The sequence below is a fragment of the Sceloporus undulatus genome, chromosome 2 (assembly GCF_019175285.1).
Source record: "Sceloporus undulatus isolate JIND9_A2432 ecotype Alabama chromosome 2, SceUnd_v1.1, whole genome shotgun sequence".
Lineage (NCBI taxonomy): Eukaryota > Metazoa > Chordata > Lepidosauria > Squamata > Phrynosomatidae > Sceloporus > Sceloporus undulatus.
Window position 1 is genome coordinate 66,204,721 of NC_056523.1, and position 14,229 is coordinate 66,218,949.

At 39.8% G+C, this 14,229-nt stretch overlaps 1 protein-coding gene across 1 annotated transcript in view; it reads right to left on the bottom strand.

The window, feature by feature from the left end:
* The window catches only part of ATG7 (autophagy related 7), a 167,606-nt gene that overhangs the window by 114,066 nt on the left and 39,311 nt on the right, over positions 1–14,229 (bottom strand). Inside the window, exons 12-13 of the mRNA XM_042447472.1 lie at positions 11,702–11,777; positions 4,591–4,671 (exon numbers count right to left, since the gene is read on the bottom strand). Of these exons, the coding sequence (XP_042303406.1) occupies positions 4,591–4,671; positions 11,702–11,777 (157 nt within the window). The remainder of the gene's footprint in view (positions 1–4,590; positions 4,672–11,701; positions 11,778–14,229) is intronic.

Genomic DNA, 14,229 nt, shown 5'->3' on the forward strand with positions numbered 1-14,229 from the left:
TATGTTGATTCAGTAGACAACCCACTTTGGCTTTCACTAATTCAGAGGATATTCGATTCAACTCTGGTCTGCTACTGAATCTCAATTTGGAAATTCAAATATTGGTTCTTCTCACTATTAGTGAAAGACAACAAAAGCAACTTTATGCTGTTTCCCAGAATTCAATGAAATTTTCAGACATAATAGCCTCTTATCAACTTACAGACAGATAAGTGTAGGGATGTTTGTGCTACCGATCTTTACATTTTGCTTTTTCTCCTTTTAAAGTCATGGACTGCTAGTATCCTTTTTATTTTTATCGAACCTGAAGACAAGACATTTGAAAAAATAAGAAATTCAAGAAAGTTGAGAAATTTAAAAAGTATTTAATGGTATGTTTTAAATTATTTGAATATCATAAATAATTTGATTCTATATTAAAGTTGGTGTTTTTTAAGCTTTAGCTATATTATACATGTTTAAATCTGTAAAGTATTTATTTAATACCACTTTTTCCCCATATAGGACTCAAGTCCCAATTATGGAGGAAAAGGTAAGGGCTAAATAAATAAATAAATAAATAAGAAGAAGAAGAAGACGACAAGGAAGAGGAGGAAGAAGAAGAAGATAGGGTGAATTGGGTGTAAAGGGATCAGGCCTGCCAAATTTCAGGTGCAAGCTGCTTTGTACGAGAGAAGAATTTACTGCTTGGGGATTTCCAAAAATAAATAAATAAATAAATAAATAAATAAATCATTCCCTTATGGTTTTTGTGAACAACATACAACACAGAAGTGGCTCTAGTTAAGAACCTAAAAAATGACAGGACTAGGTACATTAGGTTCTGAGGGAGGAGATATTCAGATTGGGAGGGGGATCATTCAGTTCCCCCTTAACTCCTTCAGTGAGTTTTTGGCAACTTCTATGGAAAAACACGGCATAGAGCTGCCCCAGACAAGAAAGCTGAAAAATTTCAGAAAGGACAGTTGCTAAATAATGATGAGGAATGGACTACAACTTAAAGCTTGTTGTTCGTTGATTTGATTTCTACACCTTCCCAGGTCCTGAAGAGTTCACATACAAACTCTTTTAGCATTCCCACAAACAAAAGATAACATCGATTGCTAGAATATACCTGCAACATATTGCTGCAAAACCCCTACCCCAAAGCATCCAGATGTGAGAACAATGATTAAGGCAATCTACTCTAACTAGAAATTAGAGCTTAGAGTCACAAATTATACACCCTCTCTTTCCTTCATCCTCTTTATGCCCTGATGTTTTCCTTATAGCATGAGCTTCAAGAGAAATGCTGCAGTTTTTGCAGATATGTTATCTGGGACTCTGCATCTCTCCAAATCCAAATCACTAACAAAACATTTGAGGAATTCTATGGCAATTTGAATGTCTGTGAAACCAGCCTGCTCCAAGTCAGTATTCAAGCCAAATCCAAAGTAAAGCTCAGGCATAAAACTATTATAACTTGCAGCCACCGAAGGCCTTATCCTCCATTAATATTACTAACCTCTTTTTGAAGCATCTGGCTTGGGGACCAACACCACATCTTGCAAGTGGTGGTTTGCTAACACCATGCAATTTCAGTTGAAGGCAGAAATTTGAAGCAGCAGCTTCCTGGCTCACAGTTCACTCTCTAATCTAGATACTACTCAACAAGGTATGACAACAGTTCATTTTCACACACACACACACACACACACACCACCTAAAAAAAATAACCCTTAAGGGTTAAGGAACTGAAGGATGCAAAAGTGGGAGATAAACATCTCTGTGAGGCATTCCCTTTAAAAAACTAAAATGAAGATAAGCTAACTTCCAGGAATGACCAACGTTGTTACAAATTTTCTTAAGTGTTAGAATGTACTACAGAATGCTGTAGTGGTCACCTGCTCTATTAGGAAGACTGATTGGCGCTCCAGGAAAACTATACATTTTCACAAGCCTTATCTTATCTCTCCTAACACCCTAAGGTCCTATTAGATATAAAAGATGGTTTGGTAGTATATGAAAGGATATAGTGGTTTTTAATGTATAAAAATTGAAAAGAAATGCCTACAATGGCTCTGTTGACATAACTTAATTAATAGCATTTAAAACATGAGCCAAATCATGAGTCAGATCTAGTCAACATTTGTACTGAGATATCCCAGTTAACATGACTGATTCAATATGGATTGAGTTACCTAAGAAAAAATGCTGTGGAAATGCAAATGTCTCAATTGCCAACTGTGAATTTGTATATGTATCTATAAATTTGCTCAGCATCACCAAAAGTTGTTTCATAAACAGTGTCATAAGCAAAACAAGATCAACAAGACTTTGACAGGACATACAGCAGTTATAAAGCTAGCTATCCATGCCAAATGTAAAACTACTGAGTAGCAGGTCAAATACTGCAATAACAATGATTTAATTTTGTTTATTAAATTAATTAAACATTCTTATTTGTATAATGTATACTGGCTGGAATGTATGCAAGGTTTTCTTTTCCAGAAACTCAATTATTCTGCACAAGTAAAGAAGAGAAGGAATGGGCCTGTGGGTACCTCAAGTTGGCAGCTCACACTCTTATCAAAGATGCCACACGTTAGTTAGGGAAGAGGTAGCAAAACAGGAGAGCAAAAAAAGCAGACCCCTGAACAAGAACCAAAAAACAGTATACAGTATTTCATTGCTACTAAAACAAACATTCATTTCCTTTGAATAAATGTGCAGGTAACCCAGCTCCAAGTATGAGAGAACAGTAAATAATCTGCTAGATTCGCTGGCACTACAAGGGTCAAAAGCAAGGGAACTGTCTCAGGACCAAAGCGAAGTTCAATTTTGAAGCATAAGAGGCTTCAGATGGTGTTGTTGGGGCTATTGGAGTGCATGGCTTCTTCCATGCTACTCCATGAACAACAGAAATTCAGGGGGAAGAAGTCAATTCCAATCTCCCTGCCATTTTTTTCTCCTAGGAAATTGAACAAATTAGCACTGAAAAAATGTTTGTGAAAGATAATTGGCACCAAGTGAGAAAAGGCTCAATTAAGGCACCCTCAAAAAAAAAAGTTTGAGATATGTTGTAGCAGTGGTAATGCACCAGCTCACTTCTCTGAGCAACCAGGAAGGAGGAACCCTCTTTGGGGGAACTCTGAAATTTATAACTAATATTTTAAAACACTGAACGGCTCCACAGACTGCCCCTAAGAGGCAACCTGTAGCTGCCCCTTTTCGCGCCAGATCAGGGCCGGGGCAACTACATGCCATGGCCCCAATCTCTCTTTTCCATGGCGCAAAAAGTGGCTCCTCCAGGGTCCTTTGGCGTTGCATCATGTAGACACAGCGCCAGAGGAGCAGTGTAACACCATATGCCGTGTGGAGCTGTGCACAGCGTCACGCCAGACTTGGGGCAGATTTGGGGCATACATCATGTGGATGCCATACCCTGACTCCGCCCCAGGCTGGCCTTTCCCTCCGGTCTATAACAGCCCTCGAAACTACCTATCTGTAAACATAATGACAGGATTAGAAGTTACTTTTTTAATTCAAGCCAAAACTTTAAAATGGAAGTTCTAACCTTATTGACTTATATCTTACTTGTGCTCTTTCAGTCTCCAAGATTAATTTATTTGGTAATTCAACACCTGAACATGAAAACTATCTAAGAGCACATCTGCAAAACAAGGCTTATTCAGGAACACAATACTAAGTACTGAGAGGAAGTTCTCGTCTCAAAATAAATATAAGAAAGCTTCTTTCCTTGAACAAAGGGTGTATCTACTTTGTAGAAATAATGCAGTTTGACATCACTTTAACTGCCATGGATCCATCCTATAGAATCCTCGGATATGTTTGCTTCTGGGCACAGTACAAGGTTTTGGTTATTACTTATAAAGCCCTCCATGGCTAGGGTCTGAGTTACTTACAGGACCGCATCTCCCTATATAATCCGCCCCGCACTCTTAGAACATCATAAGAACCTATTGGAGATAGCAACCTCTAAGTATATTGCTGCTTCGCAAAGAGCATTTTCAACAACAGCTTCAAGAATCTGGAACAGTCTCCCTGACGAGATCCGCTCAGCGACCTTGTTAGAAACATTTAGAAAAGCAGTTAAAAACAAGCTTTTTAGCAGAGCACACCCCACCTGATATGAATACCACCCCCCCCAGATATGAATGACATGCCCTGTCTGTGTATGATCCCTACCTGCTTGTTGATGCTATTGTTATTGTCTGATGTTGGATATTTTATTGTTTTTAGCTGCTTTTAATTGAATTTTATATGTAAACACTTGTGCTTTTATTTAGTCTGTAACCCCGCTTCGATCCACCAGGAGAGGCAGGGAAACCTCCTAGTTTTGTGAGACACCAGTACCCTTTATCCGAGAAGGCTAAAAGCCTTGTAAAATCACAAATCCTAGGATTCTATGGGATGGAGTTACAGCACTCAAAGTGGTGTCAAACTGCATTATTGCTACAGTGTAGCTGCACCCTAAATTAGCATACCATTTGACCCACCTCAAAACAACTGACATGAAAAGAAAGAATAAATAGACTTCTGTGCGGAAATATACTTTACTGGCAATTTATTAAAAAAAATCAAACTTACTTTGGGAGAACAGGCAGTGCACTTATCAAAAGCCAGGCTGACTGGAAGGACATTATCAAATCTTGATAAAAAACCTCGAATCTGTAAAGAGATATTAAGCAAGATTACTTAACAAATAATATCACATTCTCTAAGTTTGGCCAGCATCACCTTTTAAAGAAAGAGCAGACAATAAATCTCCTCTTAGGGCTTCACCAGACCATCCTGCAGAAACAGACTTGGCAATGTGTGCATCTTCAAGTAAAGGTATGATTATTAACATGCAGTATTAGTTCACTACAGATGGGAACACAGTGCCATCTGGAGTTCAAACTTACTGACTGCAACAAGCAACAAATGAGCAAAGGAGAGAAAAATTAACAAGTGACAGCAAAGAAGAATAATGGAAGAAAGTGCTGTTAAATGCACTATTCATGTTCTTGTTGTACAGCAAATAATTTTCAGGTGAAAAGGACACACACTTTCCTGCTGCTTGATGCTAATCAATTATGTGTATGAAACATATGAAATTTCCAGACTGTCCACTTTGATAAACCTTGAAGAAAAAATGAAGGTAATGTGGTATGATGCGCTAATAAAATAGAATCATAGAGTTGGAAGAGACCACAAGGGCCATCCAGCCCAACTCCCTGCCATGCAAGAACTCTCAATCAAATCATCCCCAACAGATGGCCATCCAGTCTCTGCTTAAAGACCTCTAAGGAAGGAGACTTCACCACACTCCAAGGGAGTGTGTTCCACTGTCGAACAGCCCTTACTGTCAGGAAGTTCCTCCTAACGTTGAGGTGGAATCTCTTTTCCTGTGGCTTGCATCCATTGTGAACAGAACAGCAATATCACAAAAATGACAACTCTAACACATACAAACATCAAACAATTGCAGTAACACTATAGATCCAAAACTCCCAAAATTTCTTGTTGTTGCTATATGAAATTTTTTCCTAATACTTCTTGGCCATCTAACAATTCCACCACATGTCGAAATACGAACCATCTTTTTCTTTGCATTTCCAACATTTAGTGTTTGAATTTTTATAACAGAAATAGCAAGTACATTTCTATACCGCTTATCAGTGCACTTAAACACTACCTAAGCGGTTTACAAATTGTAAGTTAATTCCCCCCAACAAGCTGGGTACTCATTTTAGCGACCTCAGAAGGATACAAGCCTGAGTCGAGCTTGAGCCCTTTCGCTGGTGTTGAACTCACAACCTTATGGTTTGTGAGTGAGTGGCTGCAGTACAGTCATTTAACCACTGCGCCACCAGGACTCATACTGTGCCACCAAAGCTCATCAGGCGCAAAAAAGCCAGTAAAATGTAGGCTAGACAATGCAACTGTTAGGTGGATTTGTAATTGGCTGACTAACCGAACCAAAAGGGTGCTTAGCAATGGCTCCTCTTCATCTTCAAGAAAAGTGACTAATGGAGTACCATAGCATTCTGTCCTGGGACCAGTGCTAGTCAACATTTTTATCAATGACTTGGATGAAGGAATAGAGAGCATGTTTATCAAATTTGCAGAGACACCAAATTAGGAGGGATAGCTAATACCTTCGAGGATAGATTCAAAATTCAAAATCACCTTAATAGATTAGAAAGCAGGGCGAAAACTAACAACATGAATTTCAACAGGGAGAAATATAGTAGCCTACACTTGGGCAACAAAAATGAAATGCATGTGGCTTGACAACAGTATATTTCATGAGTGTAATGCGGCAGCTAAAAAAAGCCAATTCAATATTAGGCTGCATCAACAGAAGTATGGAGTCTACACTGAGGGAAGTAATAGTGCCACTCTATTCTGCTTTGGCCAGGCATCATCTAGAATAATGTGTCTAGTTCTGGACACCACAGTTCAAAAAGGATATTGACAAGCTAGGGCATGTCCAGAGGAGGGCAACCAAAATGGTGAAAGGTCCTATGTGGAACAACTTAGGGAATTGGGTATGTTTAGCCTGGTGAAGAGACAATTGAGAGGTGATACGATAGCCCTATTTAAACATTGGAAAGGATGTCATACTGAGGATGGAACAAGCTTGTTTTCTGCTGCTCCAGAAACCAGGACACAGAGAAATGGATGCAAGCTATAGGAAAAAAGATTCCACTTCGACTTTAAGAAGAACTTCCTGACAGTGAGAGCGATTTAACTGTTCGATCCTGGAACATGCTGCCTGTGGTGAAATCTCCTTCTTTGGAAGTTATTAAACAAAGACTGGATGGCCATCTCTCAGGGGTGCTTTGATTGTGTGCTCCTGCATGTCAGGAGGTTGCACTGGATGCTCCCTGTGGTCTCTTCCAGCTCTATGGTTCTATGATTTTAAGATGGCTAATTTGTTCAACCTGACTTCAAGATATGAGAAAATAAAGCCCCTTGCACACTGGACAATTATCACACTTTGAAACCACTTTAACTGTCATGATTGCATCCCATGGAAGTTTGGGATTTAAAGTTTGGTGAGGTACTATACCTCTCCAGTAGAGAAATTTAAATAACTCACAAAACTACAAATCCCAGCATTCCATAAAATATAGCTAAGGCAGTTAAAGTGTTATCAAAGTGCTATAATTGACACCAGTTAAGGTGTTATCAAAGTGCTATAAAAGTGTCCAAGAAACCTAACGATCATATGAAAATGATTAAGTGACAAATCTAATCCCACTAAGCACTATGACCATTATTGAAACTGCTGCAGAAAAGCCAGAATGTGTTTATCCAAAAGTAAGTCCCACTTAGATCAATGGGAATTTCTCCTTACTATCTGTGCACAGGAGTGCAGCTTTATAACAGAAACACCCTGCAAGCCATTAATATATCTACAGTCTTCATGTGCTCCTGTAACTCCCACTGTTGTTTTTCTGTTCCCTTCAGTGCACTGAAACAGCAGGCATTCTGTGGTACAGGATCTTGCTGTAACATATACAGAGAATTTAACAGAAGCACAAATAAGGAGAGACACAGAAATTGAAACAATGGGCAATTCTATAACAAAGGAAAACAAAGAATTGCTATTTTATACCATATACATCTATGCATTTGTTTCTAATCTGACCTAGAAACCTGCTGAGCATTGAGATACTGAGAAGATTGATGCACTGCAAGAGGTCCTTAAAGGACGAGAAGAAAATAAAGCTGTGGATTTGGAGAATGTGGGGCAGAGAGAGCACAGCTGTACAAGAGAGATGGAGCTGATTAGCTATGGAGTACCATTTATATTTCCCTTAATTGAGAAAAGCAAGAAAAACAAAACATTCTGGACCAAAGACATCACTCTCTCTTCGTTCTGAATGGATATGCTATCCACAAATAGAACTGGGATAGTATTACATCTTCTTAGCCAACAGGAAACCATTTGTTGATACAAAGGAGGAAAAAGAATATCCTGACCATACAGGATGACATTTTGTAATGTGACTGAACATTATTGTGCAAGTGCTTCTTGCAACAAAACTGACATGATTTTTCATCCCTCTGTGCAAAGTATATTTTATGAAAGAAAATCACCTCGATTAATCTCAATCTGTTTCACTGTTTAAAGAATAAAAGGATAAACCCTTTACTGTGAGTTCTTCTTTCAATGAATGTGAATGGTTCAGTCATTCAATGGGGACAGGATTCACACAGTTAGGAGGATACAACCCCCAGTATCTAATACTGTCTTGTAAGAAAGCATTAATAAGAAAAATATTCTTACATTTTGGATAAACAGTGCATTACTAATACAATGGGTTATCAGTAGTCCCCAAACCTTTTCAGGCTATTGCCCCATTCCCTTTTGAGCGGCAACCCTAGCACCACCACCACCCTGAGCATATTTTCTGATATTAGGTCTACTGTTCTCCATGTAGTCACGCTGGTGACATGATCACAGAATCATCTCTGACAATAATGGCTCTCTTGGTTAGTAACAGAGATGAGCACCGCCTCCTATGGTTAGACACGACTAGACAATTTTGTCAAGGGAAAACCTTTACCTTTTCTACTGCAAATTCAAAACAACCAATCTTGGTTGCTGCTCCCTTTGCACCCAGTCACCTTGGGAGAAGCAACCAAGCAGCTGTCTGAGCAGCTACCCAAGAAGCTTCTTCCTTGTGCCAGTCTTGCAGCTAAGGCCGGTGCAGATGAGAGGCTTCTTGGTGGCTGTTTGACTGGCTGCTCAGTCGCTGCTCCCTTCGCACCCGGTCATCATGGGAGCAACAACTGAGCAAATGGCTGAGCAGTGGCTGAGAAGACTCTCACCCATGCCAGCCTTGCAGCAAAGGCCAGTATGGACAAGAGGCCTCTTGGTTGCTGCTCAGGCAGCTGCTCCCAAGGTGACCAGGTGCAAGGGAGAAGTTTCTTTCCACAGAGGAGGGACTTTCAATCCTTCATCAGGGCAGTGAAAGGTGCAGCCAGTGTGTGTGTGGTGGGTTTACAGAGGCCACATGCCCTGGACTGGAGACCAGTGTGGGCCAGAAAGGGAGATTTTAACTACGGGAACTGCTCCAAACCAAATGTCTCTTTCCAAGAATTGAACAGACATACTCCTACCTCAAAGATATGATTTCCCCACACAGCTTCAAGAGTCCACTCTCCATCAAAAATCTTTTTCTTCTGCTATCTCTTACCTCAGCCTGTCTGATGAAAGAAAGCAGGAGCAAAAGTGCAACTCCAACCTGCCAGCCAAGTCCCAGCAAAGCTCACAAAGCTTAAGCTGGGTCCCAAATTTGAAAGCTCCTTACTTCTCTCCCACCACCAAGTGCTCTAACTCTTTGCTGCAGTCTGTCCCAAAATGGTGCTGCTTTGAGCCACAGAAGTGATACCCTGTGCCCAAGCCTCACGAGAGTTTCTCAATTGCCACTACTAGTGAAAGACACTGGTAAGGGAGTGAACTCACATGGGCAGGGAAAGAGCAGGAGACACCACCACACATAATGATCAGTGGGGCTGTGTGGCAGTTTTTTGAAGACCCTGAAAAGAAGTTTCATGCAATCCTCATCCCCACAAAGGTCTTAAAGACAGCTTGTTTGCTTGTTCCCCTTGTCTTTCCTGCACATCAATACTATGACACTTCCCCCTTTCCCCCCTCACCCCCCCCTACTGCCCCCTTTCTATCTCATCACCATCCCTAGATCCTTCCACCACCCCCAGGGGAGCATACCACCCACTTTGGGTTAGATCCAAAGAAAAGAGAAAGAGAAGAGTGGCACTAGAGTCCTCCTTCAGGGGTTAGGGGAATGAGACCGCCGCGAATATGGAAAAATTGCGAATAACTCCACCCCCACTTAGAAGCCAGATAAAGGGAAGGGTGAGTGGGGAAGAGGAGCAGCGCTATGTGCTCATTTTTCCTACCCTCCTATCCCTTTAATTGTCTATCTGCCCCTTCTCCTTCCTGATCCTTTCCCTGGGCAGGCCAAGGAGAGGATCGGGGAGGAGAAGGTAAGAGGTGTCTTGACCCCTCCGAGACCTTGCCTCCCCGGTCCTTTCCCTGGGAAATCCAATGAGAGGATGGGGAGGAGAAGGCAGGAGGCGCCTTGGGCTGCCCAGGGAGAGGTTTGGAGAGGGGAAGGGTATGGGGGTTGGGCAAGGCACCTCCTGCCTTCACTTCCCCGATCTTTCCCTGGGCTGCCCTAGGAGAGATTGGACAGGGAAAGGGAGGAGGAATGCTCACATTAACACCTTCATCTCATGAATAATTGAAACCATGTGTCTCAAGGCCATGAATATAGAGGGCCGACTGTACTCTGTAAATAGTTGTGTGAAAAGTTTGTGCTAGCATGAATCTGGACATACTGTACATGCTCATGTTAGAACACATCTGGTCACCTTACACAAGAGTTTCTTCAAGAGAATGTGCAACACACTGTATAAATAAAAATACATAATAGGATTTTCTTGTCTTGCCCAAGGAATGTGTGTCAAGTCAGAAAAAGAATGCAGAAAAGGCTTTCTGCTAACAGAAGGGCAACTCTGGATTGCAAAATGTTTTACAGTCTGGGCTGAATCTAAACTATAAGTAGTAAACCTAGTAAACTCAAGTAAACTTGAATTTCTAGTTTGCTAGGGTGACCTTGAGCAAGTGATATGCTCTCAACTTCAGGGGAAGGCAAACCTTCTCTGAACAAGTCTTGCCAGAAAACCCCATTATAGAATCACCTTAGGGTTGCCGTAAGTTAGAAATAACTTGGGTATACAACAATAAACTGCTAAACATTTGTTGAGTTTTTGAGTTGGCTAGTCACATTCAAAAGTAAGTCAAGGCATAGCAACCATTTTTGCAACACTTTCTATATTCAACATTGGGAGAGATTCATTTTAAGTGTCGATATCACAGAAAGGTTACTAGGGTCACATTTGCACACAAAGCATCAAAAACTCAGAATATGCACAGACTGTATGAAGGTGCGTGAAGCCCATTCACTCCAAACTGATTCTTCTTTTCATATCTGTGCTAAAACATGCTAGGAATAACTGCATATACTACAAAGCTAACTGGGAACTGTGGTTAGGTTCTGCTAAAGAACCTGGATTGTTTTCAAACCTGTCTGAAAGCAATTAACCACACTTCCCAGTTGGCATGGATTAACAAACTAGGCTTAAGCTATGAATCCTGGTGTTTTTTTACCCTTGCAAAGGGAAGAATGAAGTGGGAGAAAAGTGGCTTCTGATAAAGTCTTGCATGACACAAGAGTCATGTCAATATGGCACCTCTCTATATTCAAGCAGCTGTACAGTTTCTACAACTGATACTAGAATTTCAATTTGTCTCAGCCTGGATTCACAAAACCAATAGCAAATAACAAAGTGCATAATCCTTAACTGAAATCGGATCTGTTTCTGAGGAAATGACATTCCAGTATTAAAATATATACATCCTATATTACTTCTTATTTGGCTATTTGTCATGTATCAATGTAAGGACATAGCAATACAACCATATTTAGATCTTTAAAATTGTTTAATTGTTTTTTAAATTGTATATTTATGTATTTTAATATTTTGTATTGTTTTTAAATTGTATTGTTTTATTCTTGTTCGCTGCCTTGAATCCCTATATTGGGAGAAAGGCGGGATATAATAAATTAATAATAATAATAATAATAGTAGTAGTAGTAGTATCTGGTTTACTAACCTGGTGAGGCACAAGCCCAAGAGAGGTGGGAGGTTCATTCATTCTGTCATCACTACTGCTAGCAACAGCATAGCCACTAACCAAAGAAAAAAAGAAAAAGTTAAACAGATAATTGTCTACTATGAAGAGTGTAAAATTTAATCCAAAAATTAAAAGTGTCCAATTATAACTTTTGCATAAATGAATTCCAGAATTTTAGAATGAGGTTATCTATATCAGTGACGCTCAACATGGTGATCCCTGGACTGAGCCCAAACCATCCCTAGTGAATTTCCAGGACAGAAAAAATAGTAGTCACCAAAGAAAATGGCTAGGATGCCAGTTCTTGGCACACTGGAAAAAATGTAAGTATTGTTAGTAACAATTGTAACAATTGTAACAATTGTTAGTCCCTGACATGAGGTATCCTGAGGAGCATTGCTCTACATCTCTTTCCAGATCTCTATGAGGGAAGTGAAACATAATATTAACTTTTTGTTATATAAATAGAAACAAGACTTGAAGCACAGTTAGAAAGTCAAGATTAACATCTCCTTAAATGGACAAATGCAGACTTAGTAATTAGAACATACTCACTAAAATTAATATACATTAGTCATAATTAACTGAAGTTCTATTAATGAATTTACTTGAAGCATGACAAAGTGCAGATCCAACCCTAGACTTTTACAGAAAATGATGCATTCAAGAATTTAATCTTTGCTGCTAATTCAATAACTCTAAATACAGGATCAATCCCATTTGATTCCTTTAACATTTAAGAAAATTGAGGATTTTTCAAACCAGTAAGTAGTATACAGATATCTAAAATACTGCTTTGGATTTGACATGCTAGAAGCCACTCTACACACACAAAATTATGTCATTTTGAACTGAGTTCTAAGTGTTTTTGTTGCAGTTAATGGGTTAGATCCAGATTTAGGCAACTGCAACTAAGATGCTGGAAGCAGAGTTCCATTCCCCTTCTTCTCCAAGCAGCCTCCAACTTCCCCAAAATACTATACAAGAGTCAGAGATCTACTGCACAGAGTAGGCTGTGGTACAGAAAAAAAAAGAGAGATCTCCCAAAATTCAGTGGAACCTCATTGCACAAATGGAAATCTGTTCATGGAAGATCCCTCCACTCCATTTCAATGCAGGAATCTCCCTTATTAATTCAAGTTTAAGTGGCACAAAGAATAATGGCCACATCTATCTAATTCTGATGGGGTGGCAGATCATTTGTCTTCAACAGTGCTATATGTCACCTTAAGGAATTCTACTAGCACTTTTCCAAATCTAGAGCACAGAAGGAGTACTTTGTCACCATTTTGCCCCACCAAACATTTCTTCTGCTAGTTGAGAATTATTCTTTTTTATCTGTGCCTCTTTTAAAAAATTCCCTTCAAGCATTCAACTCACTATAGATTTTTAAAAACTATATTTCCTGTTTTCTAAAGAATCTGTTGATTGCCATAGGCCACTCCTTTTCAGATTTTTAAGCAGAGGTTGGATGGTCATCTTTCAGAAGAGCTTTGGTTCTACTTTCCTGCATGCCAAGAAGTTGAATTAGTTGTTTGTTGTAATTAGATGTTTGTTGTAATCCCTTCAAATGTTATTATTCTAGGATTCTAAAATTATATTCAATATAGGAAATGGGCAAATCTCTATTTTAAAGTACAAAAACATTATCCCTTTCCTACAATTATGATGACTTACTGTGATGATGATGATGATGATGATGATGATGATGATGATGATGATGATGATGATGATGATGATCATCATCATCATCATTATCCTTTCTCCCAATATAGGGACTCATGGCAGTGAACAAGTATAAAACAATTCAATTTAAAAACAATACAAAATATTAAAATATATAAATATACAATTTCAAAAAAATTAAATAATTTTAAAGATTAAAACAAATTATAAATTACAATATAATATATTAAAATACAAACCATTAAAATTTGGGTAGCCCAGCATTAAAAACCCAGCCCTTCTCCGCTTAATAGGTCTGCCTAAACAGGAACGTCTTTACCTGGCATCGAAAGCATAACAAGGATGATGCCATCCCGGTCTCTCTAGGGTGGGAGTTCCAAAGCTTGGGAGCAGCCACTGAAAAGGCCCTCTCTCTTGTTCCCACCTGAGAGGCTGATGGGACAGAGACAAGAGCCTCACCAGATGATTTCAGTACTCTGGGGGGGCTCATACAGGGAGCAAATAGCTTGGGCCCAAGCTGTATAGGGCTTTATAGGTCAAAACCAGCACTTTGAATTGTGCCTGGAAATGGACTGGCAGTCAATGGAACTTTCGGCCAGTGAGGGAGAGAACAGGCTGGCTCAGTGTCATCAGGGGCTAGCCTGAAGATAGAGTGCCCTCCCTCCATAACTGTCATCTTTCAGCCGGTGAGGGAGAGAACAGGCTGGCTCAGTGTCATCAGAGGCTAGCCTGAAGATAGAGCGCCCTTCCTCCATAACTGTCATCTTTCAGCCGGTGAGGGAGAGAACAGGCTGGCTCAGTGTCATCAGGGGCTAGCCTGA